General features: G+C 41.9%; 1 protein-coding gene across 1 annotated transcript in view; it reads right to left on the bottom strand.

Annotated features, from left to right (window-relative positions):
• MYO1E (myosin IE) overlaps window positions 1–24,632 on the bottom strand; it is a 238,128-nt gene that overhangs the window by 107,322 nt on the left and 106,174 nt on the right. The window contains exons 3-4 of the mRNA XM_054451269.2: window positions 20,472–20,561; window positions 15,353–15,447 (exon numbers count right to left, since the gene is read on the bottom strand). Of these exons, the coding sequence (XP_054307244.1) occupies window positions 15,353–15,447; window positions 20,472–20,561 (185 nt within the window). The remainder of the gene's footprint in view (window positions 1–15,352; window positions 15,448–20,471; window positions 20,562–24,632) is intronic.

A 24,632-nucleotide genomic window follows, 5' to 3' on the forward strand; every position in this document is an offset into this window, starting at 1 on the left:
TGAGATGTGGCTCCTGTCAGAGAAGAGCTCACTCACTGTCTCACAGAGAAGTCCAGTATACAAAGGCTATTAATAACACAGTGGAGATGTGGGTATGGTTTTAGGGATTTGGGGGTGGCAGCTATCCCTGATCAGAAGATTCCTAAACGAAGTCACAACTAGTTACATCTCAACAAGGACAATCAAATTAGCCAAGTGTGCTGCATGTGTGTATGTGTACTTGTGTGTACACATGTTAGGGGCTGGGATGAAGCCTGAGCCATACATAAGAGGCAAAAATTCTGTGGGGTACATATGAAGGGACTCATGGGTAGTTAAACAAGACTTGAGACCGTGGCTCACACCTGTAATCTCAACCATTTGGGAGGCCAAGGGAGTTGGAGAACCAGCCTTAGCAAACAGCAAGATCTCGTTTCTTAAAAAGAACAAAAACAAAACCCCCAAACACAAAAGAAATAACAATAATAATAATAAAACAAATAAAAATAAAAACAATTGGCCAGGTGCAGTGGCTCACGCCTATAATCCCAGCACTTTGGGAGGCCAAGGCGGGTGGAATACCTTAAGTCAGGAGTTCAAGAGCAGCCTGGCCGACATGGTAAAACCCCGTCTCTACCATAAATACAAAAAAATTAGCCAGGTGTGGTGGCATGTGCCTGTAGTCCCAGCTGCTCAAGAGATCCGAGCAGGAGAATCACTTGAACCTAGGGGGCAGAGGTTGCAGTGAGCTGAGACTGCACCACTGCACTCCAGCCTGGGTGACAGAGCAAGACTCCATCTCAAAAATAAATAGATAAATAAATAAAAATAAAAATAAAAATTTTTAAATAAAAACAATTAAAAATAATTAGCTGGGTGTGGCAGTGTGCTCCTGTGGTCCTAGTTACTTTGGAGGCTGAGGTGGGAGGATCGTTTTGAGTCCAGGAGGTTGAGGCTGCAGTGAGCTATTGTTGAGCTACTACACTCCAGCCTGGGTAACAAAGTGAGATCCTGTCTCTAAAAAATAAAATAAAATAAAATAAACAAGTAAATAAATAATAGGCCTTGACTGTGATGTGGCAAGCTGGGAGGGGAAGGGAGTGGAGCTAGAAGGCAGTGCAGAGATCCAAGACAGTGACCTTGGGTTCAGGTGTGGGGATGCACCAAGGGTTCTGGCCTGTGCCATTTCGTGCTACATTTTATATAGACTCTAGACTTCCATTTTCTCAAGGCAGCATACCGATGAACTTGTCTTTACCTATATAGAACAACTGATATATTATTTACTTAGTTATTCAAAATTGACACACTTTTTGTTGGTCTCTGAATACTATTCTTCAATAAAAGGAATCAGGGCTGCTTTGGGAAATGACCAATGCCAGGGCTGGAGCGGGGAAAATTCAAACTGGGTGTGGAACATATAACTGTGCCAAAAGGTAAGGAAATGTACAGTGACTGGTGTGGACGTGTCAAGCATATAAGAGCCAGCTGGAAGGCGTTCCCACTGGCCAAATCAAAATAAGTAATGATAATAAGGGATTACGATCCTTTGAATAAAATAGGAAGCCATAATTCCATAGTGCCATAAGAAAGTAAATGAGTCAATCAGTAAACAGGAGAGAAAGGAAAGCTCTTCCTCACAGTGGAATACCAACTAATAAGTGTGGAAGCAATGATAGAAACAGATATATCACCATTTGGCAGCCATCATACAGGTGACCAGGAGTCATTAATGGATGCTAAGGCTGGTAGGTGGAGGTTTGGATGTGGAGAAGGATGTTGTCATAATCTGAGAATATATCCCCACAAAATACACATCCTAAAAGAAAATACAGTTAATTTAATGAGAAGAAACCGAGCAGATGCCTACGGAACCAGGTGATCAAGAGCCCTGCATTGTTTCTATGGTAGTCCAGCCTAGAATGCATGACCTGAGCCTGGTCACGAGGAAATGGGTAGACTCAGCCTGAAGTCATCCCACAAAATTTAATGCCTGAACTCTTTAAAGCTGTAAAGGGCAAAAAACATGGCAAACACAGAGAACAAGATAGAAAAGTCAGAGAGGCACACAGAGAAGCAGGAAGATGCATATGGCTTCATGGGGGCCAACAGAGTCGGGATCAACTGTGTCAATGTGTCAGGAAGATAAACAAGACAATGGAAATTCCCACTGGACTTATTTAATTAGACCCTGCTTTTTTTTTTTTTTCAAATATAGAGAGATATAGTACTGAACACAATTCTTATTTCAAAAGGTATAACCCAAGGATTAAAAATATAGGGATAGTTTTTTAAAAACCAATTTTTGTAATTCTAGAGTTATAAAAGATGAACACAGTTGTTCATCTATTAAAATATAGTCCAGATGATGAGAAATAACATCAATTCCAAAGGAGGCTTGAAAGGAACACACTGAAATATTGTGGCTATGATAATTGTAGGTAGGATGTGTTCATTGTGTGTATCATGCATGTCAGAGACTGTTGTAAGTGCTTTACATGTGTCAATCACTTGGTCTGCATAAGAGCCCTGTGAGGTAGGTGCTTTTACAATCTCCATTATTTGAAGTGAGAAAAGGTAAGCAACTTGCTGAAGGACACTTAGCTAGTGAGTGGCAGAACTAGAAAAGGAGGTGAGAGAGGCTGTGTCAGGGGCCAGCGCTCTACTGATCAGAGGAAGGCAAACCTTTAAGATCCTCATATGGGTTGACTAGTCAATAAAAATCAACAAAGTTTCCCAAAGGAACCCCATGAACAGCACAGTTCATAGTATTAGCAAACTTTTAGCTACTCCTGAGTCTTTACTGATACACACCCATTTAAGCAAGCCTTCTGCCAACAACATTTATTATCTCACACAGAGTTGGAACTAACAAATAATAAATAGCCTACATCACTGTGATCACAAGACAAAATAATTCTGCGAGAATGAGAAACCACATCAAAGAAGGTCCTGGACAGTCTTCTCCAATGGCTCAATTCACAGACTCCCCTTCCTGGCAGCCCTACTAGATCTGGAACAGAAACAAGTCGGAGGTGAAGCACATCTGGGAGGTTCCAGGGCCATGGAGAGGGGTTGTCCATCGGACTTCTGAATTACGCTAAAAAACTAATTCTCAAATACATGCCATGGCTAATGGTATAAAAGATAAAAACAAACAGCCATGCTGAAACCACTGCGTAAATAAGACAAATTCATTCCTTAACAGATTGAGGAAAGTGTGAGTAAGACCAACAGCTGTTATTTCTTCCCAACCCCAGACAAATATCTAGTTAATTGGTGTTGCCAAGCAAACAAAATTTTCACCTAGTCTGCCAAGAACATGGATGGCCCCATGGCAAGGCTCATCTTGGCCCAGCCCGATGCAGTCAGAGGAACCCAATGTTGAGTATGAAGACCAAGTTTGAGTCCCAGCCCAGCTACTTTCCAGCTCTGAAATTCCTTTGAATGTTACTAGCAGATCTTTTACATTACTCTTTAAGAGTTAAAAAATGTTTTCCATGTATATTTCCTCATTACACTTTCTTTATATTCCTTTAAGGTATGAATTCCCATTTTACGGATGAAGTAACTGAGGTTTGCAGGGGTAACACGCCTTAGACAGAGAGAATAGAGTCTACCCTATGACTCACCCCAGGTCTTTCCACTGCACCTCATGACTAAAAGTGGTAATGGATTATTAACCAGTTAACCTAACACCTGCTGGCTCAAAGCAGCAGAGAAAAGTATAAAGACTGCTGTACCGGAGGCAGGCAGCTCTGGCTGGGAGCACAACTTTGTCACATTTCAAATGCAAGATTTTAACAGTTTCACTACCTCTTTGAGACTCAGTTTCTTGAACTGCAAAAGTGGGGGATAGCAATACCTAGTTTGCTAGGCTGACGTAAAGATGAAAAATGATATAATTAAAAGGATGCAAAGCAAGTACTCGAAAAAGAGTTGCTGTTATGATTATGGGTAATATATTAATTAGGCAGCCCTCCTGAATAGCACTCCTTGGCTGATGATAAAGGAATTTTAGCAACCAGACTAGAATGTAAGATTTGCACAAAGCTTGGGGAACAGGGTCAATCTAGGGCCTTGCTCTTCAGATTTACAGCCAGCGGCAGCCCCATGCAACCCCATCATAGTCAGAGGTATGGGCTGACAGGGCCTCCCAAAGCCAGGCCAGGGGGATGGCGAGGTCAAAGGCCGGTGCTGCTGGGATAAACAAGAAATTAGGTGGACCCACAGCAACTCAGGAGAGCCCTGAAAAGAGTCCCCATGCTAATAATAAAAGGTTCCTGAAATACATCAAAGGCAGGAAGATAGCTTGAGAATCCAGAGACACCTGATGGTGCCACGGCAAACAGCACAGGAGACCCACGAGCCAAATACGCGAGACACTGGGAATTTTTCCCTTTTATCTTTACTACTGCAAAAATTATATATTTCAAATCTAAAATATATGTTGAAGCACACGGGTCAGAAATCTTAGCTCCAGTGATGACTACTATCTCCTTTTCCTATATGAAAATTCTCTTAATCAGTCAGCAAATCCCACTGATGTACCTTCAAAATATCTCTCATGTCTTTATTTATTCTTTAAAAAAGTATTTATTTAGCTCCTACACAGGATGCACCTGACAAAGACTTTGCAAACTGGTATTGGATATATTTAGGACAGATGGTCTACTCACCAGAAAACAACTGCGTCAGGATATTTCAAATAAAAAAAGTAGAAACAGCACCAAAGGGGATGCTTTCCAACTGACATCATATTTTTTAAACAGCCTAAGGTGCAAGAGCTGATTTAGGCCAAAAGTGATAAGAATTCACTTTTGATGGAAGCAATAAAACTGCCACGTAAATGTTCTCCAAGGCCCGATGATTCTCCATGGGTCAGTTGGCAAGGGCTTCAGAAATGCCTCTGGCCACACTGCTGAGATCTTGTCTGGTGATGCAGAGACGGTGGAGATCATGAACAAAGCTTGCCAGTTCTTCCTTTACCACATCATGATCATTTTGTTAAACAGATTTGCAGAGATGTCTCTCACATCCAAAGGTATCACATATGTGGTTCTAATGCACAAATCCAAATTCTGGATTTTGGAGAACAGATTAATGAGCTAAGCAGATATGGGTGGCTCATTTACTGGGCTCACAGCTACCTACCAAGCCTTCAGGTGCTATCATTCTTTTTTTTAATTTTTAAATTTTTTATTTATTTTTATTTTTTGAGATGGAGTCTTGCTCTGTCGTCCAGGCCGGAGTGCAGTGGTGCCATCTTGGCTCACTGCAACCTCTGCCTCCTGGGTTCAAGTGATTCTCTTGCCTCAGCTTTCCGAGGAGATGGGATTACAGGCGCCTGCCACCATGCCCAGCTAATTTTTGTATTTTTAGTAGAGATGGTTTCACCAGCAGGTTTCACTCTGCTGGCCAGGCTGGTCTCGAACTCCTGACCTCAGGTGATCCGCCCTCCTGCTGGGATTATAGGTGTGAGCCACCGCGCCCAGCCCATCATTCTTAATGATGCTAATGTAGCTATTGCTGTTGCATTTTTCTGTTGGCATTGCCCAGAGTCTACCTTCACTTGCCCATTCCTTTATTTCTTTACAGGCTTATTGAAAGTCATACATCGGCTTCCTCCTTGACTTTCTAACTAAGGTCAGGCCCTCACTGCTGCACTAGATTTCCATACTCCCTCAACATCCCATCTCTTTTCTACCAATAACCTTATCTTTTTGAACCAGGCATCGGTGCTATCATGTCTCTGCTCAGAGGCCTGCTATAATATAGAAGCACGAAAAGAAGGGGAAGACTGAGCTCTGGCCCCCAGACATATCCACTGGATAACAAGTCAGGTAAAATACAGAAACTGCCCAGGTATGGCCATTTGGTATATAAATGCATCTTTACCCCTTGGTAAGAAATCAAAGCTAATGTGTCAATAAGGTCATGTTCTTCTATTAACTCAGTCTGTGTGTCATTTATCCTCCAGTTGATGACAAGCCCAATCATCATCCTCCTGGGTATGCAGAGAGCATCATGGCCAACAATGACAAAAGGATAGTTTTAAAAAGCACCTGAGTCCAGCCTGGGCAACATAAGGAGACCCCGTCTCTACAAAAAATTAAAAAATTAGCCAGGCATGATGGTGCACATCTGTGGTCCCAGCTACTCGGGAGGCTGAGGTGGGAGGATCGCATGAGCCTGAGAGGTGGAGGTTGCAGTGTGTTGAAATTGTGCCACTGCATTCCAGCCTAGGTGACAGAGTGAGACTCTGTTGCAAAACAAAAATAAAAAAGCACCTATATTTGGGGGGACAGAGTGGGAGACTTTAATCCTAGGAGCTCAAGTCCAGGGGTAACTAACCTGGCGAACCTGTCCTGACCTCTGTCCCATGGTATATGGTAGCTAATACATCTCCATTAAAATATGGGAAATTTGAGACCTAGAGAGACATCACTGCTAATAGGTATAAAGAAAGTGCATAAGGTTTGAAGTCAAACAGGGCTAAATTCAAATAGAGGCTCTGCCATCTACTAGTTTTGGATCTTGGAATTCTCTTAAGCCTCATTTTTTAGATGCAGCTTCAAAAAACAATGCCAACAGAGTGGTAAGAATTAAAAGAGACAACCTATACGAAAGCAACCAGCAGAGGGCAGGCACTCAGGAAGTCTATCTTGCGGGGCCTGATGGTGCCAATAGCAAGAGGTGACCTGAAATCAGGATTTCAAGAGCCTTAGCCCTGGCTTTTAAGCAGAGTGAGCTGGGGGAGCTTGAAAAAAGATATTAATGCTCCAAGGCCACCACAAATCAGTTGAAACAGAATCTCTGGAGGTGGAGCCTACATATCTGTAGAGCCACTGAACTAGTAAGGCAATTCAGGAATCAGAAATACTTATCCCTAGAAAGTTAAATTGGTGAACCTAGGCCAGGCATGGCAGCTCACGCCTATAATCAGAGCACTTTGGGAGGCTGAGGCAGGCAGATCACTTGAGGTCAGGGGTTCAAGACCAGCCTGGCCAACAGGGTGAAACCCCGTCTGTACTAAAAAATACAAACAAAAAATTAGCCAGGTGTCATGGCACACCCCTGTAATCCCAGCTACTCAGAAGGCTGAGGCAAGAGAATCACTTGAACCCAGGAAGCAGAGGTTGTGGTGAGCCAAGAGTGTGCCACTGCACTTCAGCCTGGGTGACAGAGTGAGACCCCGTCTCAAAAAAAAAAAAAAAAAAAAGATAAATTAGTGAACACAAGGCATGGTAGATAAAATTAGCATCTATAGGCCGGGTGCGGTGGCTCACGACTGTAATCCTAGCATTTTGGGCGGACAAGGCAGGCAGATCACTTGAGGTCTGGAGCTCAAAACCAGCCTGGCCAACATGGTGAAATCCCGTCTCTACTAAAAATACAAAAAAATTAGCCGGGCAAGGTGGTGGGCACCTGTAGTCCCAGCTACTTGGGAGGCTGAGGCAGGAGAATTGCTTGAACCTGGGGGACGGAGGTTGCAGCGAGCCAAGATCACACCACTGCACTCCAGCCTGAGCAACAGGGTGAGACTCCATCGCAAAAAAAAAAAAAAAAAAAAAAAAGCATCTATAGAAGCCACTCTCCTTGATTTGTCTGCCAGTGGGCTGAGGAGGAAGGCATAGGAAATATCCAAGGTCAACCCCAGGTGTTTATTCCTTACCAGAAGTTATCCTAATAGATGTCAGGGCTTGGCAGGAGAGAGTGTAGGTTAATGAAAGGGGGTTGACTTACAGCAGAGTCAGGACAGGAAAATAAACAGCAGACATGGGGAGTTTTCTCCAAGTAAAAAGACTGTTCTGCAGACTAGAGCAACACCCTTAGTTCATGTGTTCACATCTCCAGATAGAGGTGAGTGCTGTGAGCTGATTTAGCAAATACAATCATCCCTTCGCTCAGAATTCAGCCCTCTATCCAGCCTCTTCGTGGTAATCTAGCTCCCTTCATGGACTGTATTCCAGGGCACATAATCAGCTGTCCACAGGCAGAATTCTCCCTATGAAATAATGAATTGGGGTCTGATTCACACTTCCTTGTGAGTTTGCTTGGCAAGTCAGTCTACTCAAGGCTGCTCAACTCCAGCTGTTTTGACAAATCAAGTTTGTAGAGGGACCTAGGCTTCCACGGAGTCCTGTGCTTGAGAAAGCAGGACATCTCCTTCCTTGATTTATTTCTTTCAAAATCCAATTTGTGGCCAGGCGCGGTGGCTCACGCCTGTAATCTCAGCACTTTGGGAGGCTGAGGTGGGTGGATCACGAGGTCAAGAGATCAAGACCATCCTGGCCAACATGGTGAAACCCAGTCTCTACTAAAAATACAAAAAAAAATTAGCTGGGTGTGGTGGCATGCACCTGTAGTTCCAGCTACTAAGGAGGCTGAGGCAGGAAAATCGCTTGAACCTGGGAGGCGGAGGTTGCAGTGAGCTGAGATCACGCCATTGCACTCCAGCCTGGTGAGAGTGAGACTCTGTCTCAAAAAAAAAAAAAAAAAAGTCCGATTTGTTACACTCATTTCTAGTCTTGAAATGGTTAGGTGCCAGTCCATCCTGTCATTGTATCCACTGCGTTAGAAAAGATGAGTAAGACTGAGAGGAAACTAGAAACTCCGCCTTTATGGGCTGCATTATGCCATCTAAAGTGTCATTTAGACAAAGTCACACCAGGGAAACTGAGAGGTGGAAGTCTAAAACAACACCATAGAAATTAGGTCATCATTCATTTTTTATTTCCTAATTAAATGACACTAAAGATTCCTAGTCTTTCCAGCCATGCCAGAATCCCTTAGCATGAGGGGCAGGCTTCTCTTCCAGCCTTCAGGAAAATGGTTTTTTTGTTTGTTTTCTGCTCACAAACGCATTTTAAAAGGCACCATTCAACTCGGCCCCTAACAGATGGAGCACCTGCCCCATTCAGTGTCAGGGGCTACAGACTTGGCCTTTCCACCCAGAACAGGATTTCCCTGCCTTTTCTCCTCTCCAACATTATTTGGAAGGAAGAGTTCCAAAACCAGGATGACCTCAGAGGTCATCTGGTCATTCAGTTCCTTCACAGGTGAAAAAGCCAAGGCCCAGACAGGTGTGAGGTGTGCTGCCCAGGGTCAGGTGAGCATGAACCACGGCATGCCAGAGGTTTCCAATTTGCTTTCTCAAAGCAGACAAACCACAGCCCTGGTGCAGAAGACAATTAACTCAAGGGCTCAGGCTTTTGCCCTCGGTGACTGGGTGGTGATGTCTATGCCCCTGGAATGTCCTACCTAAGAGGAGTGCTTTTCCTTGCTTGGGGGCTTTGACCATAGGAGAGTCTGACAATGTGATTTATGTCGGGGGCTTTGGGACATACCATCGCAATTCTGGCCTCCAACTGGAAACTAACGGCATTTGCACAAGCCTTCGAGAGCAGCTGGAAACTGAAGGCAGGCCAGGCAGGCGGTGCGTGATCGAGCCCAAACACCAGAGGCTCAGGTGATGTTCTCTGGTTGGCAATACTGTGAGTATTGTCACACCTCATACCAGTAAGAGGTAGCGCTGTCCATGAAACTACAGGGAGAGGAAAACCAGAAGCTCCACCTCTGGACCCACTCAGACCTCACCCTCAACCTCTCGTCTTTTGTTTGGCTCTAATTTGTATCCTTTTGCCGAACAAAACTGTAATCCTAAGTGTAGGGCTTTTCTGAGTTTTGTGAGTTGTTCTAGTGAATTACTGAACCTGGGGTGGGGGCGGGGGGTAGTGGGAACCCCTGAATTGATGAGGGTGGCCTGGGGAGCCCTGAACATGCAGCTGATGTCTGCAGGGAGGGCAGTCTACTGGAGGCCTGTGCCCTTAACCTGAAGTTTGGCCCAACTCCGGGTAGCTCCTAAATGAAAGCACATCTCCTAAATGAAAGCACAGCCACTGCAACAGAAATCCTTGGGAGCAGGTCCTTGAAATCTCTGCCACCTGAACAGCTGGAAACAAGGATCGGAAGTGGGCATTAACCCGCTTCAGTGCAGGTGGACCTTGCAGTGGCAGGTGGAGGCAGACACGTGGGCTGCAGAAGACTGAGGGGGCCTCCAGACTGACAAGCTCATGTAAGAAGACCATTCCCATCCCACTCGTTTCGGCACACACCCAAAAGAGGGAAAATGTGAGGAAAGAGAAAGGGCAGAGGACTCTATCAGAAAACTCATCCTGGACCCTCATTAAATTCCAGCTAGGAAAACACCTCCTGCCTCTCTAGTAGCCGGTGACCTCCGCTTAGTGTCAAACAGAAGCATTTCCTATTAAGCAACCGAATTCAACATGACCCAGGTGTTCCTCCTCATAAAATTTAACTTGCTTCTGCATCTAATCAAGTCATTAGATATAACCTTAAATTTGTAGAAAATCCAATTGAAGGAATAAGTATAGTGAGACCAGGAAGAAGCAATTAGACAAATGTAAATGATGTCTGTAGGAAAACTAGTTTTGGTCTCTTCAAAAAGTCAGTGTCATGAAAAAAAACAGTAGCAACAGGGCAACTGTGGTAGGATAAAAATAAATGTATGATTCATAACCAAATGCGTTCAGCGTTACTTGATTTGCATAAACCAGCAGAAAAGGACATTTGCGATTATTAGAGAAGTTTGAAGTTTTTAGATGATGTTGAAAATGTACTATTAATTATTGAGTTACGATAATGGTCTTGGGATTAGTAAGAAAATGTTTCAATTTTTCAGAGATGCATGTGGAAATATTTAGGGGTAAAATGTCATGAAGTCTATATTTACCTCCAAATACTTCAGATATATATTTACCTTGAAATGCTCCAGTGCTCATGTTTTGCAGTATTGACTTTGGAACCATGTAAATGTTTTGCATAATTATAAAAACAAAATTACATTTAAAAATGCTAAACAACTAAAATTGAAAATGAAATAAATGAACCCAACTGTAGGTCAGGTTGACATAGAAAAGGATTATTTTAAGTGACTTTTATGAAACCCAGTATTTTGACTGTAAATATTGGGTATTTGGACAAAAACCAACAAAGAAATTTTAAAATGAATTCAGTATTGCTACTAATAATATTGGTATTGTTACTTCAACAGCATTAACAAACATTCTATCTGTCTAAAATGCATACAATGCAATGCAAATAATTGCTAATGTAATCAAGAACTAAGATTTTTCAGCATGAGATAAATGGGATACAAAAATTAAAATCAAAGAAATAAAAACTCTGAAATCTTAAAAATTAATTGAAAACAATTTTTCAATTTCATTTTTCTCTTAAAAAGCTCATATTCCCTAGCTTTGTACTTTTAAAGAACTACAGGCACTGACAACACAGGGCAGTGAGCACTCTTGGTGTCCAGTTTAGGGGTCTCTTAATGCCATTTCCCATTAAAACGAACCAAGGCCCAGCAGGGTGCGGTGCCTCGTGCCTGTAATCCCAGCACTTTGGAAAGCTGAGGTAGGCAGATCACTTGAGGTCAGGAGTTCAAGACCAGCCTGGCTAACACGGTGAAACCCTGTCTACTAAAAATGCAAAAGAGGCTGGGTGCAGTGGCTCATGCCTGTAATCCTAGCAATTTGGGAGGCTAAGACAGGCAGATTACCTGAGGTCGGGAGTTTGAGACCAGCCTGGCCAACATGGGGAAACCCCGTCTCTACTGAAAATACAAAAATTAGCCAGATGTGGTGGTGTGCGCCTGTAATCCCAGCTACTCTGGAGGCTGCAGCCTGGGCAACAGACTGAGAGACTCTGTCTCAAAAAAAAAAAAAAAAAAAAAAGCAAAAGAATTAGGCAGGCATGGTGGTGCATGCCTATAACCCCAGCCACTCAGGAGGCTGAGGCAGGAGAATTGCTTGAACCCAGGAGGCGGAGGTTATGGTGAGCTGAGATCACACCACTGCACTCCAGCCTGGATGACAGAATGAGACTTGGTCTCAAAAGAAAGGAAAAGCAAAGGAAAAAGAAAAGAACCAAGGCCCCTGAAGAGACAGTGGATTCTACGTAGGAAATATACAAGATGAGCTAGAAGATCTTAAAGAAGGAAACCAACAGAGCCTACTGGGGTCATGTCCAAAGGACGTAAGAGCTAAGATAAAAGACTGTCACAGTTCAACAACAGGATCATTTCAGCCTTGAAAAGTATAACTGCAATGTAGTTAAACAGGTACAATATTAAAAGTCCACTAGTTTGAATAATACTGAAAATAAAACACATTACCTTGGGAGACTGCTAGGGCAACAATTCATTGTTTTGAAAATAGGTGAGTAATGGCAGTGAATCCAGTGTTTTGCCTAATTTTCCCACATAGTTTTTATTTGAAGGTGACCAAGCAAAAGAACTAATAAATGCAGAAAAATAATAGAATTAGAAAACAACGATTTTTCAACCATTAATTAAACAATGGCTCTGAAATGATTTATAACAGACGGGTTCACTGACAATCTGCACACACGAAGAGAGAGCAACAGGCATGAAGTGCACAGCATCACTGATGAAGTTTCTTTTGCCAAAAACGGAATCTGAGTCTGATCAAGTTTTTTTTGTTGTTGTTTTTTTTTTGTTTTTTTTTTTTTGAGACGGAGTCTCACTCTCTCACTCTGTCGCCAGGCTTGAGTGCAGTGGAGCAATCTGAGCTCACTGAAACCTCTGCTTCCTGGGTTCAAGCGATTTCCCTGCCTCAGCCTCCCGAGTAGCTGGGACTACAGGCACGCGCTGCCATGCCCGGCTAATTTTTTGTATTTTAGTAGAGACGGGGTTTCACCATGTTGGCCAGGATGGTCTTGATCTCCTGACCTCGTGATCTGCCCACTCAAGAGTGCTGGGATTACAGGTGTGAGCCACCACACCCGGCCTCTGATGAAGTTTTTAGATCTAACTATTAATTTACAGAAAATGTTGGGGACAGTGGAATACTTAAGCAACATCATAGGATACAACTAGGCAATGCCAGACTGTATAGCAAGATCTACAGAACAAACAACCTTTTTTTTTTTTTTTTTTTTTTTAACAAAGCCAAGAAAACAAAAAGGGGAAGGGAAAATTGTTAAAGACCGAGAGACCTAAGAGACACAGCAACCAGGTGCAGTGTGTAGGCCTTGTTTGGATCCTAAATAAAAATAAACCAACTATAAAAAAGAATTTATAGGAAAATCATAGAATTGGAATACTGATAATATTGGATACTATAAAAGAATTCTTCATGTTTAAGGTGTGATAAGAATGATTTCTTAGAGGCACATACTAATTATTGAGGAAGAAAGGGGACCTTTGGGTTTGCTTTTTTAAAAAAAAAAAAAAAACAGAAAACAAAAAACAAAAAACACCATCTCTGTCGCCTGGCTAGAGCGCAGTGGTTCAAGCATAGCTCACTGTAATCTCAGACTCCTGGGCTCAAGCAATCTTCCTGCCTCAGCCTCCCTAGTAGCTAGGGCTACAGGTGTACACCACCACACCCAGCTAATTAAAAAAACTTTTTTATGGAGATGGGGTTTGCTATGTTGTCCAGGCTGGTCTCCAGTTCCTGGCCTCAAGTGATCCTCCTGCCCCCGCTGGCTTCCCAAAGTGCTAGTATTACATGTAATCTTTTCTTGACCTTGGAAATGAATCTACCGCCATGCCCTGCCAGATTTGCTTTAAGTAATCAAGTGGGACAGAATGGGAGGACCAAATAAAACAGAATTGGCCATATACTGACAACAGTGCAAAATGGATAATAGATATACAGGGATGCATTCTACTATTCTTTCTCATTTTGTGTATATTTGTAATTATCCACAATAAAAGGTTTTTTTTTTCCAAAAATGTCTCAGAAAAATTAACTAAAAAAGATGAACACAAATACGTATGATAAAATTGTGAACTGTCAAATTCTAGGTGATGAGAATATGGATGCTTACACTTTCTAATGTTTGAAAATATTCACAATAGTAAGCAGAGCTTTTTTTTTTTTTTCTTGAGATGGAGTCTCGGTTGCCCAGGCTGGACTGCAGTGGCGTGATCTTGGCTCATTGCAGCTTCTGCCTCCTGGGTTCAAGTGATTCTCCTGCCTCAGCCTCCTGAGTATCTGGGACTACAGGCATGTACCACCACACCTGGCTAATTTTTGTATTTTTAGTAGAGACAGGGTTTCCCCATGTTGCCAAGGCTGGTCTTGAACTCCTGACTTCAAGTGATCTGCCTGTCTCGGCCTCCACTCTGGTATAAGCCTTTTTTTGGTTTTGTTTTGTTTTGTTTTGTTTTTTTGAGACAGGGTCTTGCTTTGTTACCCAGGCTGGAATGCAATGGCACAATCTCAGCTCACTGCAGCCTTGACTTCCCTGGCTCAAGTGATCCTCCCCACTCAGCCTCCCCAGTAGCTGGGACTACAGACAAATGACACCAGATGCCTGGCTAATTTTTCTATTTTTTTGTAGAGATGGGGTTTCGCCATGTTGCCCAGGCTGGTCTCAAACTCTGCGGCTTACAGGTGTGAGCCACCCCACCTGGAGTTAGTAAGCAGAATTTTATTTTATTATTTTTTTTTGAGACGGAGTCTCACTCTGTCACTCAGGCTGGAGTAGAGTGGCACGATCTCAGTTCACTGCAACCTCCTCATCCCAGGCTCAAGCGATTCTCCCACCTCAGCCTCCCTAGTATCTGGGATTAGAGGCGTGCGCCATCATGCCCAGCTAATTTTTGTAAGTAAGCAGAATTTTAAAAGCACTTAAGCCAGGAGTATCCAATCTTTTGGCTTCCCTGGGCCACACTGGAAGAATTGTCTTGGGCCACACATAAAATACACTAACACAAATGATAGCTGAAGAGCTTAAAAAAAAATTGCAAACAAATCTCATAATGTTTTAAGAAAGTTTACGAATTTGCTTTGGGCCACACTGAAAGCTGTCCTAGGCTGCATGTGGCCCACGGCCTGCAGCCCACAGGTTGGACAAGCTTGACTTAAACCCAGCCAGGATTCAGAGCTATGTCAGGCTACAGGGATTATGAAATGTGGCTACAGACACCTAATGCTGGCAATTACCAGTAATCTCCCCCCAAATTCAATGCAAATGACAAAATTCACCAAAAATGTTCACACATGAACTACTAAATTATGAAGGGAAAGAAAAAATAGGGACCTAGAGAAAAGGATTCCATCTGACTAAACAGTGAAAACATGTTTATTATACTTACTGCAACCCCATGGAAGCTCAAAAGTTTTATGATATGGAACTCTATTATATAGAGTTATAAATAAGGCAAGATAAAGCAGCTAACCTGCTTGCTACTCAGACACATTAACCAGGCTGTGACATCAGTAGCTGTTGCAAAACCACTGCTTATCGACCGAAATCCATAACCACAGCATAGTCTCATATCTTCCACGCCCACTGATAAGGATCTTTTTCATACCTGATGATGACGCACTGGTTCTCTCTGTCAATGATCATGTTTCTGTACATATTATCTGCAAGGGCATAGATATGTGGTGGGTTTTCATACTGTGCCTAGAAAAGCAAAAAACAATAATACATACATATAATAAAAATTAAAAAATAAAAACAAAATCATGGTCAGATAGGCAATACATTACATTTCTTTTCCTGAATTTGGAAATGAATCATGCACTATAGTTCCAATGCCTATAATTACATTTTAAAGGCTGCATGATACAAGAATTCATAAAATTTCCTAGGTCATCAAGGTTACACCCTCACAAAATTAAGACAGAATTTGGAAGGAGTCTCCCGTAGGCATATCCATGATTCAGCCTTCCGGATGTGCCCCGTGTCTTCAGACACTCCAACACCCCACCCTTCCACCCATACACACCTCTGCAGGTGACAGTCCATTTCTAAATGTTTCTGTAGACACTTGGGAAACAGGTCTTCAGAGAGGCCTGCCAAACACCTAGATCTGACTTCTACCAGAATTCTAAATTCCTATGTAATTTTTTCTAAGAGGCCACGTTGTAGATTCTGGGGCCTCAGAGGGAATTAGGTGAGATTATCTATGGATCAGAAAAAATACTTAAATCTTTCCATAAGAAGAGGGCAAGAAGGTGTGGTTCTTTAAAGGGATAAGCTAGTTTGGCCAGTTTGTTTCAACTCGATTGGAAAAAAAAATCCTACCACACTAAGATATTCTCCTGGGTTTGTGATTTCAGCTTATGGGATATCTTAGCTATGCACAAATATCAAACTAAATACATTTTCCATGCTTAATAAATTATCAGGCTGACTTCAGCCCTGCTTTATACAATTTCTTGAAACCCACCTTCACCACAACCTCAAAAATTACTAAAAAGAGAAATATTTTGTTGAGTATATATGGAGAAAGAACACTCCTAGCCTGTAATCACTCCAAGCTACTTGGTAGGCTGAGGCAGAAGAGTTGTTTAACCCCAGGACTTGGAGTCTAGTCTCCACACACACAAAAAAATTTAATTAGCTGGGTGTGGTAGCACATGCCTGCAGTCCTAGCTAATTGAGAGGCTGAGGTGGGAGGATAGCTTGAGTTCAGGAGTTGGAGGATGCAGTGAGCTATAATTGTGGGAATAATACCGTCCAAGCTGCAAATCTCACAGTGTAAATGACGGACGGGAAAGCAATTTGAAAAGATAGAGTGATATACAAAGGTGAAGCTTAACTTACTTAATCCATCTTTGGATTAATTTACTTAATCCATTTTATTGTGCAGTGACTTACTGTAGAAAAGGGGGCCTGGCTGAGAAGCTGCTGCTCACTGCCATGCTCTGGAAGATGAGAGTTTGGTGGGGAGGGGTTAGGATGAGGGGGCTTTGTATCCGATACCCAGTGTTCTTCCCATGCTGTAGGCAGGGGGCTCATAGGGGGAGCTACCCAGTGAGGGCTGCAAGCTATGCCTAGGACTGGTCACCTAAAGAACCCTATGCAGGAACCAGAATATATGCTCTCTGCCTTAACCTTATGGTCAGGAGTGGATACCTGGATAGGACCTCAGGATATGGTTTTAAATGGACTTCTTGTCCACACTAGGATTGTGCAGGATTATTATAATTATTATTTTAATTTAACAGAGTTTAACTGAGCAAAGAATGATTCGTGAATAAGGCCACCCTGGAACAAGGATAGATTCAGAGAGCCTCCAGTGCTACCATATGCCTTAAGATTTTTGGGCAGAAAAAGGAAAGTGATATACAGAAAATGGAAGTGAGGGCCAGCCCTGGCTCAGGCCTGTAATCTCAGCACTTTGGGAGGCTGAGGTGGGAGGATCACTTGAGGTCAGGAGTCTGAGACCAGTCTGGCCAACGTGGCAAAACCCAGTATCTATTAAAAATACAAAAATTAGCCAGGCGTGTTGGCACATGCCTGTAATCCCAGCTACTCAGGGGGCTGAGGCAGGAGAATTGCTTGAACCAAGGAGGTGGAGGTTGCAGTGAGCTGAGATTGCACTACTGCACTCCAGTCTGGTGACAGAGCGAGACTCCGTCTCAAAACAAAACAAACAAAATATATATCTAGAAAATGGAAGTGAGGAACAGAAACAGCCAGATTAGTTACAGTTTAAAGTTTGCCTTATTTGAACACAGTTTGAATAGTTGGCCACCTTTGATTGGCCAAAACTCAGTGACTGGCAGAAGAGTAGGTTATAGTTTGTTTATACATCTAGTTAGGCTACAGTTCACTGTGTACAGAGAAACATTTAGGGCTGGGTGCGATGGCTAATGCCTGTAATCCCAGCACTTTTGGAGGCAAGGCCAGAGGATCACTTGAACCCAGCAGTTCCAGATCAACCTGGGCAACATAGTGAGACCTCCTCTCTACAAAAAAGAAACAAAATTAGCTGGACATGGTGGTGTGTGCCTGTAGTCCCAGCTATTTGCATGGGAAGCTGAGGTCGGGGGATCACTTGAGTCCTGGAGGTGAAGGTTGCTGTGAGCCAAGATCACAGCACTGCACTTCAGCATGGGTGACAGAGTGAGACCTTGTTTCAAAAGAAAAAAGAAAAGAAGAAAACATTTAGACCGAACTTAAAATATGTAAGGAGGCAGCTTTAGGCTAAACTTAATTTAACAATTCTCCTCTCTTGTTTTTTTTGTTTTGTTTTGTTTTTAAATAGAGACAGGGTCTCACCATGTTGCCCAGGCTGGTCTTGAACTCCAGGGCTCAAGTGATCCTCCCACCTTGGCCTCCCAATGTGCTGGGATTATAGGCATGAGCCACCACGCCCAGTCCAATTTCCCTCTTTTGGTCATTCTCTCAGTTTTGAGATACTGACCAAAACTTTAGGCACTGATGTCACTCTGTCACCATTGTAAAAATGTACTTATTTGTTCTCAAATATCATTGAGAAATAGCAGAACAGTGGGGTTTGTAAGATTGGAACAAAGACTTTAGGTTACTTTTTGTAAAGGTTAGAGTAGAGCGGACCTCCTCCTGCCGGCATCTCCTGGTCTGTTTCTTTAAAGTTTCGATTATGTCACATGTAACATGAGTGACTCCACATTGGTTTGGTTTGGTCTGGTCTGTCAGGGGCTAGTGCATGAGATCAGTCCAAAACAATGGACTCTCATAATTTTGTTTAAAAATTCCCCTCTTTAGGTCAGGTTCTCACTTAGGTGAGAGTGTCACCAAAACTTAGGCCTTAGCACCCCTCTCAATTACCATCATTTTGGGTTTCTGGTCTCAAGTGCACAAACATCATTAATGACTCTTTGGAAATGAGAAAGTAGAGGACTGTAAGAAAGACAAGAAGATGGAAAATGGAAGGAAATGGAGTGGAAAGCAAGCTATGGGCAATGGGGGAAAGTCACTGCCCGGTAAGGCTTCAACGCTGCTGAACTGTCATACTTGACCTTTGCATGTCACTCTGTATTTTCCAAACTGGTTTCCTATCTGTGGTCTTATTGAACCTCTCAGCTATCTGTGAGAAAACTACAGAGTGGGCATTTCCTTTACCTGATTCTTCCCTCCCCGAGACTCTCAAAGTCATTAGGACCTGACTTCAACTCCTAGCTCCACCACTCAGTAGATTTTAGTACTTCACCTCTCTGAGCCTCAGTTTCCTCATCTGTGAGATGGAGATAGATGTTATGACACAGCCAGCATCCAGGGCTGTTTTATTATTACTGCAAGTATAACATAGTACATGGCACTCAGTAAATACCAGTTTACAATAATCTGTTACCATTAGCAGTAAAATTGAGCATATTTTTTAGAAATTCTACATTTCCTTAAAGAACACTTCAAAAGATAAATGATCTAAAAGGGACGTGTATACAGCAACCCTTTTCAGAAAACTGGAGAGAAACACACATGCACAGCACTTCCATCTACAGCGCCTTGGCTGTCATTGAGGACGCCAAGCCAGCTCTGTGCGCCTGCCGATCAGGGCACTAGGGCAGGGCCAGCCTCTGCTGACAGTGTTTCCCTTGTGCTGGGCTCCCATAAAGGCAGCATTATCAAAGGTCTTTCGCGTGGCAGCCTCCTTCGGCTCCAGCTACCAGCACCATTCATCTGGCAACAATGGGGTGGGCTCTTACTCTGGGTAAATTGCCTTCCACTTCAACTGATGAATTTGTGTGGGCTCTCTTTTGTTTGCTTTTTAGGGGTCAGGATTAATGAATACTCTTGTGCTTCTGCTGCAGAGGGAAGGAAAACGAAAGGAAAAAGATGCAGAGATGGGGAGGCCTGGGGAAGTGATGAACCAGAGAATAAAATATATTCAGGAGAATTACAGCTTCCATTTTTACTATACAACTGAAATGGCTATGGAGCTAATTATGAATAGGAACCAGGGTCAAATTCATAAATGAAGTAATACAAGATTCATTTTTCATGTTCAAGTCATAGTCATAGTTTAACAATAGTTCTGATTCTGCAAATCAGTACCCATTGCTCTATTTTTTTACCCATAACTGATTTTTATTCCTTAGATTTTTGTGGCATATGTGGAAGCAGGAAGATCCCTAAGCTATAGGTCCTACATCCCATTTAACTAATTTTCTATGCAAATAAGGCTCAAATATTAGACAGTCCTAAGCTTTTTTGAGCTCTGCTCTAAAAAGCAGATCATTGGCCAGGCGTGGTGGCTCACTAGCACTTTGGGAGGCTGAGGCAGGTGGATCACCTGAGGTCAGGAGTTCAAGACTAGCCTGACCAACATGGTGAAACACCGTCTCTACTAAAAATACAAAATTAGGCAGGTGTAGTGGCGCGTGCCTGTAATCTTCTGCCTCGGTAGGCTGAGGCAGGAGAACTGTTTGAACTCGGAAGGCGGAGGTTGCAGTGAGCGGAGATCATGCCATTGCACTCCAGCTTGGGCAACAAGAGCAAAATTTTGTCTGAAAAATAAAAATAAAAATAAAATAATAAAAATTTAAAAATAAAAATAAAAAGCGGATCATTAAAAATCAAACAATGTCACTTAAGTTTCTCCAATAAAAAATTCATAATAGAAAAGTGCAAAGGTACTGCTAACTTCAAGAAAAACCATGTCTGCATCATAAAAGCCCTAAATAAGACAGTAATTTATGTGACACGTAACTTACCGCTCCTTGGTACATTTCAATTTCCTTTTCCCCAAAATATGGCATCTGCTTGAAAGGGTTGACTGAGATTAATACAGATCCTATATATGTCTGAATTTAACTCAGTTAAGGTCCATCATTCATCTTCATAGCTACACATTTTTCAAATTAAGTAACCAGATGTTATCAAGAATTCATAATGACTGTCCAAGTGGAAAGCTTATGTACTTGTTTTCTAAAAGATTACAAGTAAAGACGAAAGCAATCATCCAACTAGCACAGGCTTTGTTCCTCCTAAGGAAGAGTAATAAATTTGATTACCAAGGTGCTACAAAATGAAATTATTATTTTAAATGAACTAAAGCACATTCTTTCAAGATGGGTGACATGTACAGCAAGGAGAAAAGAAAACAAAGCAAAAATGGCCAAGGAGTGAAAAAAGCAGTTATCAGTCCTTCCCTCAAATGATACGCATTTTTTCCTCTGAACTTTTGTATCTGTTAGGTACACTAAAAACATATTCATCAGCCAGGCATGGTGGCTCATGCCTGTAATCCCAGCACTTTGGGAGGCTGAGGTGGGCAGATCATTTGAGGTCAGGAGCTTGAGACTAGCCTGGCTGACATGGTGAAACCCCATCTCTATTAAAAATACACAAATTAGCCAGGTGTGGTGGCACACGCCTGTAGTCCCTGCTACTGTACTCAGGAGGCTGAGGCAGGAGAATTGCTTGAACCCATGAGGCAGAGGTTGCAGTGAAACAAGATGTGTCATTGCGCTCCAGCCTGGGCGACATAGTGAGACTCTGTCTCCAAAAAAAAAAAAAAAAAAAATCAAAAACATTAGCCGGGCATGGGGACATGGGCCTGCAGTCCCAGCTACTTGGGAGGCTGAGGCAGGAGGACTGACTGAGGCCAGGAGGCGGAGGTTGCAGTGAGCCCACATCAGAGGTTGCAGTGAGCCCACATCAGAGGTTACAGCAAGCCAAGATCACGTCACCGCATTCCAGCCTGGGTGACAGAGACAGACCTTGTCTCAAAATAACAGTAATAATCATAAATAAGGTAGTTTTCAGAGAAGAAAATTATAAACCCACCTACATCAGGTTTAGGGAAAGAAGGTATTATTTCTGCTTGGGGAATACAAGATGGCCTCTCAGAGAGGCTATGCTTATGCTGGGCCTTAAAAATTTTACACAACACATTTTAATATTCCAAAATAAATGAAGACTTATGATCACATGAAAAATATTTCCACTTATTCATTCAACAATCAACTAATTTGAATTGGGTGCTTACTTAACATGCCAGGTACTGTTTTAGATGCTCGGGATATGACAGTGAACAAAATAAACGAATATATATAACTTCTTGACTTCATGGAGAAAAAAAATGTAAACAACACACACACACAGAGACATTCAAAACTGTTTCTTTTAATGATCAATTTCAAGGTGTTTAGAAATTTTACAAATAAATTGTTAAACAGAAAGTTATTTATAAACATATAGTTTTAGATAAAGACTTAAAACTATGAGATTTCCTCCCACAGGGGGATATTTTTATATTTACACATTAAGACCTGTGTACCATGAAAACCAGCCCAGGTGTTCAGTCAGATTGGCTGGTGCTGGTGGAGATAAAATAGGACCTACCTGATAGTCTCACTATACTTAAATGAAATAATTATAAAACGCTCAGCACTGTGAGCACAGCACATAGTAGTGGCTTTTCCTTAATTAATATCCTCTAAGGCACATGTTTTATCATTTAATATCTGAAATCATGATGCATGTTTCAAGTGTGGCTTAACACGCCAGGCGCTGTTTTAGAGACAATCGTTTGTTAGTTTCTATTAGACACAGTGTTATTATTATTGAATACAAATCAATGTGAGATGGATCATATAATCATATAATTTTTTTAAGATAATATTTTAGATTATTGTATATATACGAAGGTAAGCATGCAGAATGACATGATTGTGATTTTACTTCTCTTTGTCACTGACCAGAAAGATCTTCAGACTTGAAGGGTTGAACATGAATTGCTATCAGGGAAGATGAGGTGGTTTTAAGACCACTTCAGCGGTGCCCAGTTCTGGTCTAAGGACAGGCCATAGTGCTAAGAGAAAATGCTGATGAGACAGTAAGCCATAAATGAAAATTACTGAAGAGTTATGGAAGCAGGGCCATGGAAAATGTATTCCCAATTGCCAAAGTCAGATGAGGCCAATGATAGATTAGTGAAAATTTAGGACACATACATGTACTGTTAAAATTATCAAGCAGGTAAGATGTCCATGATGCCATAGCCAAGACTCAATAAGGGGTGATAAAATTAATTAAACACATATACATTTACATCTTAGCACCAAATAACAACCTATTTGACTTCAGGTTGACTATCCCTTATCCAAAATGCTTTTTGCAGATTGTGCATTTTTTCATATTTTGGAACGTTTGCATTACACTCACCACCAGCTCAGCATCCCTAACCCAAAAATCCAAAATTGAAATGCTCTGAAGAACATCGTGTCGATTATCAAAATATTTCAAACTTTGCAGCATTTCAAACTTGGAATTTTCAGATTAAGGATATGCAACCTGTATAGGGAAACTGAGGCATGGAGAAATTTTAAAAGTTGCTTAAGGTCACACACTATAAGTGACAGAGCTATGATTCAAACTCAGGCAGTCTGGATCCCACGCCCATACTCTTAATCAAAAGCTAGAATGTCTAAGATAAGGAGGTACTGTTGTGTTAATATTATTATTGGTAGCCAGATTTAGCAAATAAAAACACAGAAAACTAATTAAATTGGAAAGGCATTCAAACAAGAATTTTTTAAAGTATGTCCCAAATAAGGATGTTCCCCAGTAATATTTGGTACATAAACTTATAGTAAAAAGTAACTTGTTGTTTATCTGAAATTCAAACTTAACCAGCAGTCCTGAATTTTATCTGGCAACCCTAAATTGACAGCCTCTTCTAGCTTAGATTCTGTGATGCTTTGCATACTCGAAAACTTACTTCCCCTAGGTGGATTTTTAAAGTATCTTTTCTAATTGGTAAAGACCTATCCAAAATTGAATGAACGAGCGGGGTGTGGTGGCTCCAGCCTGTAGTCCTAGCACTTTGGGAGGATAAGGTGGGTGGATCCCTTGAGCTCAGGAGTTCGAAACCAGCCTGGACAATCTAGTGAGACCTCATCTCTACAAAAAATTTTTTAAAAATTAGCCAGGCATGTTGGTTGGTACGTGCCTGTAGTTCCTGCTGAGGTGGGAGGATTGCTTAAGCCAAGCAGGTCGAGGTTGCAGTGACCCATGATCATGCCACTGCACTCCAGCCTGGGCAACAGAGCCAGACCCTGGCTCCCAAAAAAGAAAACAAACAAACAATTAATGAATGAAGTAATAATGATTCTTATGGTAAACCCAATTTTAAAGAAATACAGCACTGCTAGAACCATCTTCACTTCAGAAGAGGAAGATGTTTATTTCATGTCTACATCCGTCCCCAGGGAAAAACAAACAGGCAAATAAGCTCCTTCCATGGAGGAGGGTACTCCTTCCCTTAGTTGTAAAGGGAATGTGGTTACTGCCGCCTCGTCCTAGACAAACTGATCACTGCACACAAAGAATAAAGGGCTGCCCTCAGGACAACAGACAAAGGTACCACCTCCCCACCGATCCCTTGGTTACTCAATAAATATGAATTCAGTTGCATATGAACTCCTAAAGTAACCAACATTTTAAAAACTGTTAATCTGCTATATAAAGAGATATCTCATTAAGTCTTGATTTTTCACCATGTAGATTACATAAATTCTGATTAGGGCCTGGTTAAGGAGATATTCAAGAAAAAAACAAAAACAAAAATTTATTTTGGACTATTCTAGGCCAATTCTGAATCAATGACTAAGGTCAGAGCGAAATGAAGAGGGAAATTTGTACCTGCTCCCTAAATTTCTCAGTAGGGTTCTTGGGGATAATACTATTTGGGAAGATACCTAAAAAATAAAGTTTGGTTTAAAATGGCTGTTTCTGGTTGGCTGCTATAATCACAACACTGTGGGAGGACAAGTGGGATGATTGCTTGAGTCCAGGAGTTCGAGACCAGCCTGGGCAATATACTGAGACCCCATCTCTTAAAAAAAAAAAAAAAAAAAAAATTGCCAGGC

Source organism: Pongo pygmaeus, chromosome 16, assembly GCF_028885625.2.
Source record: "Pongo pygmaeus isolate AG05252 chromosome 16, NHGRI_mPonPyg2-v2.0_pri, whole genome shotgun sequence".
Taxonomy (NCBI): Eukaryota; Metazoa; Chordata; class Mammalia; order Primates; family Hominidae; genus Pongo; species Pongo pygmaeus.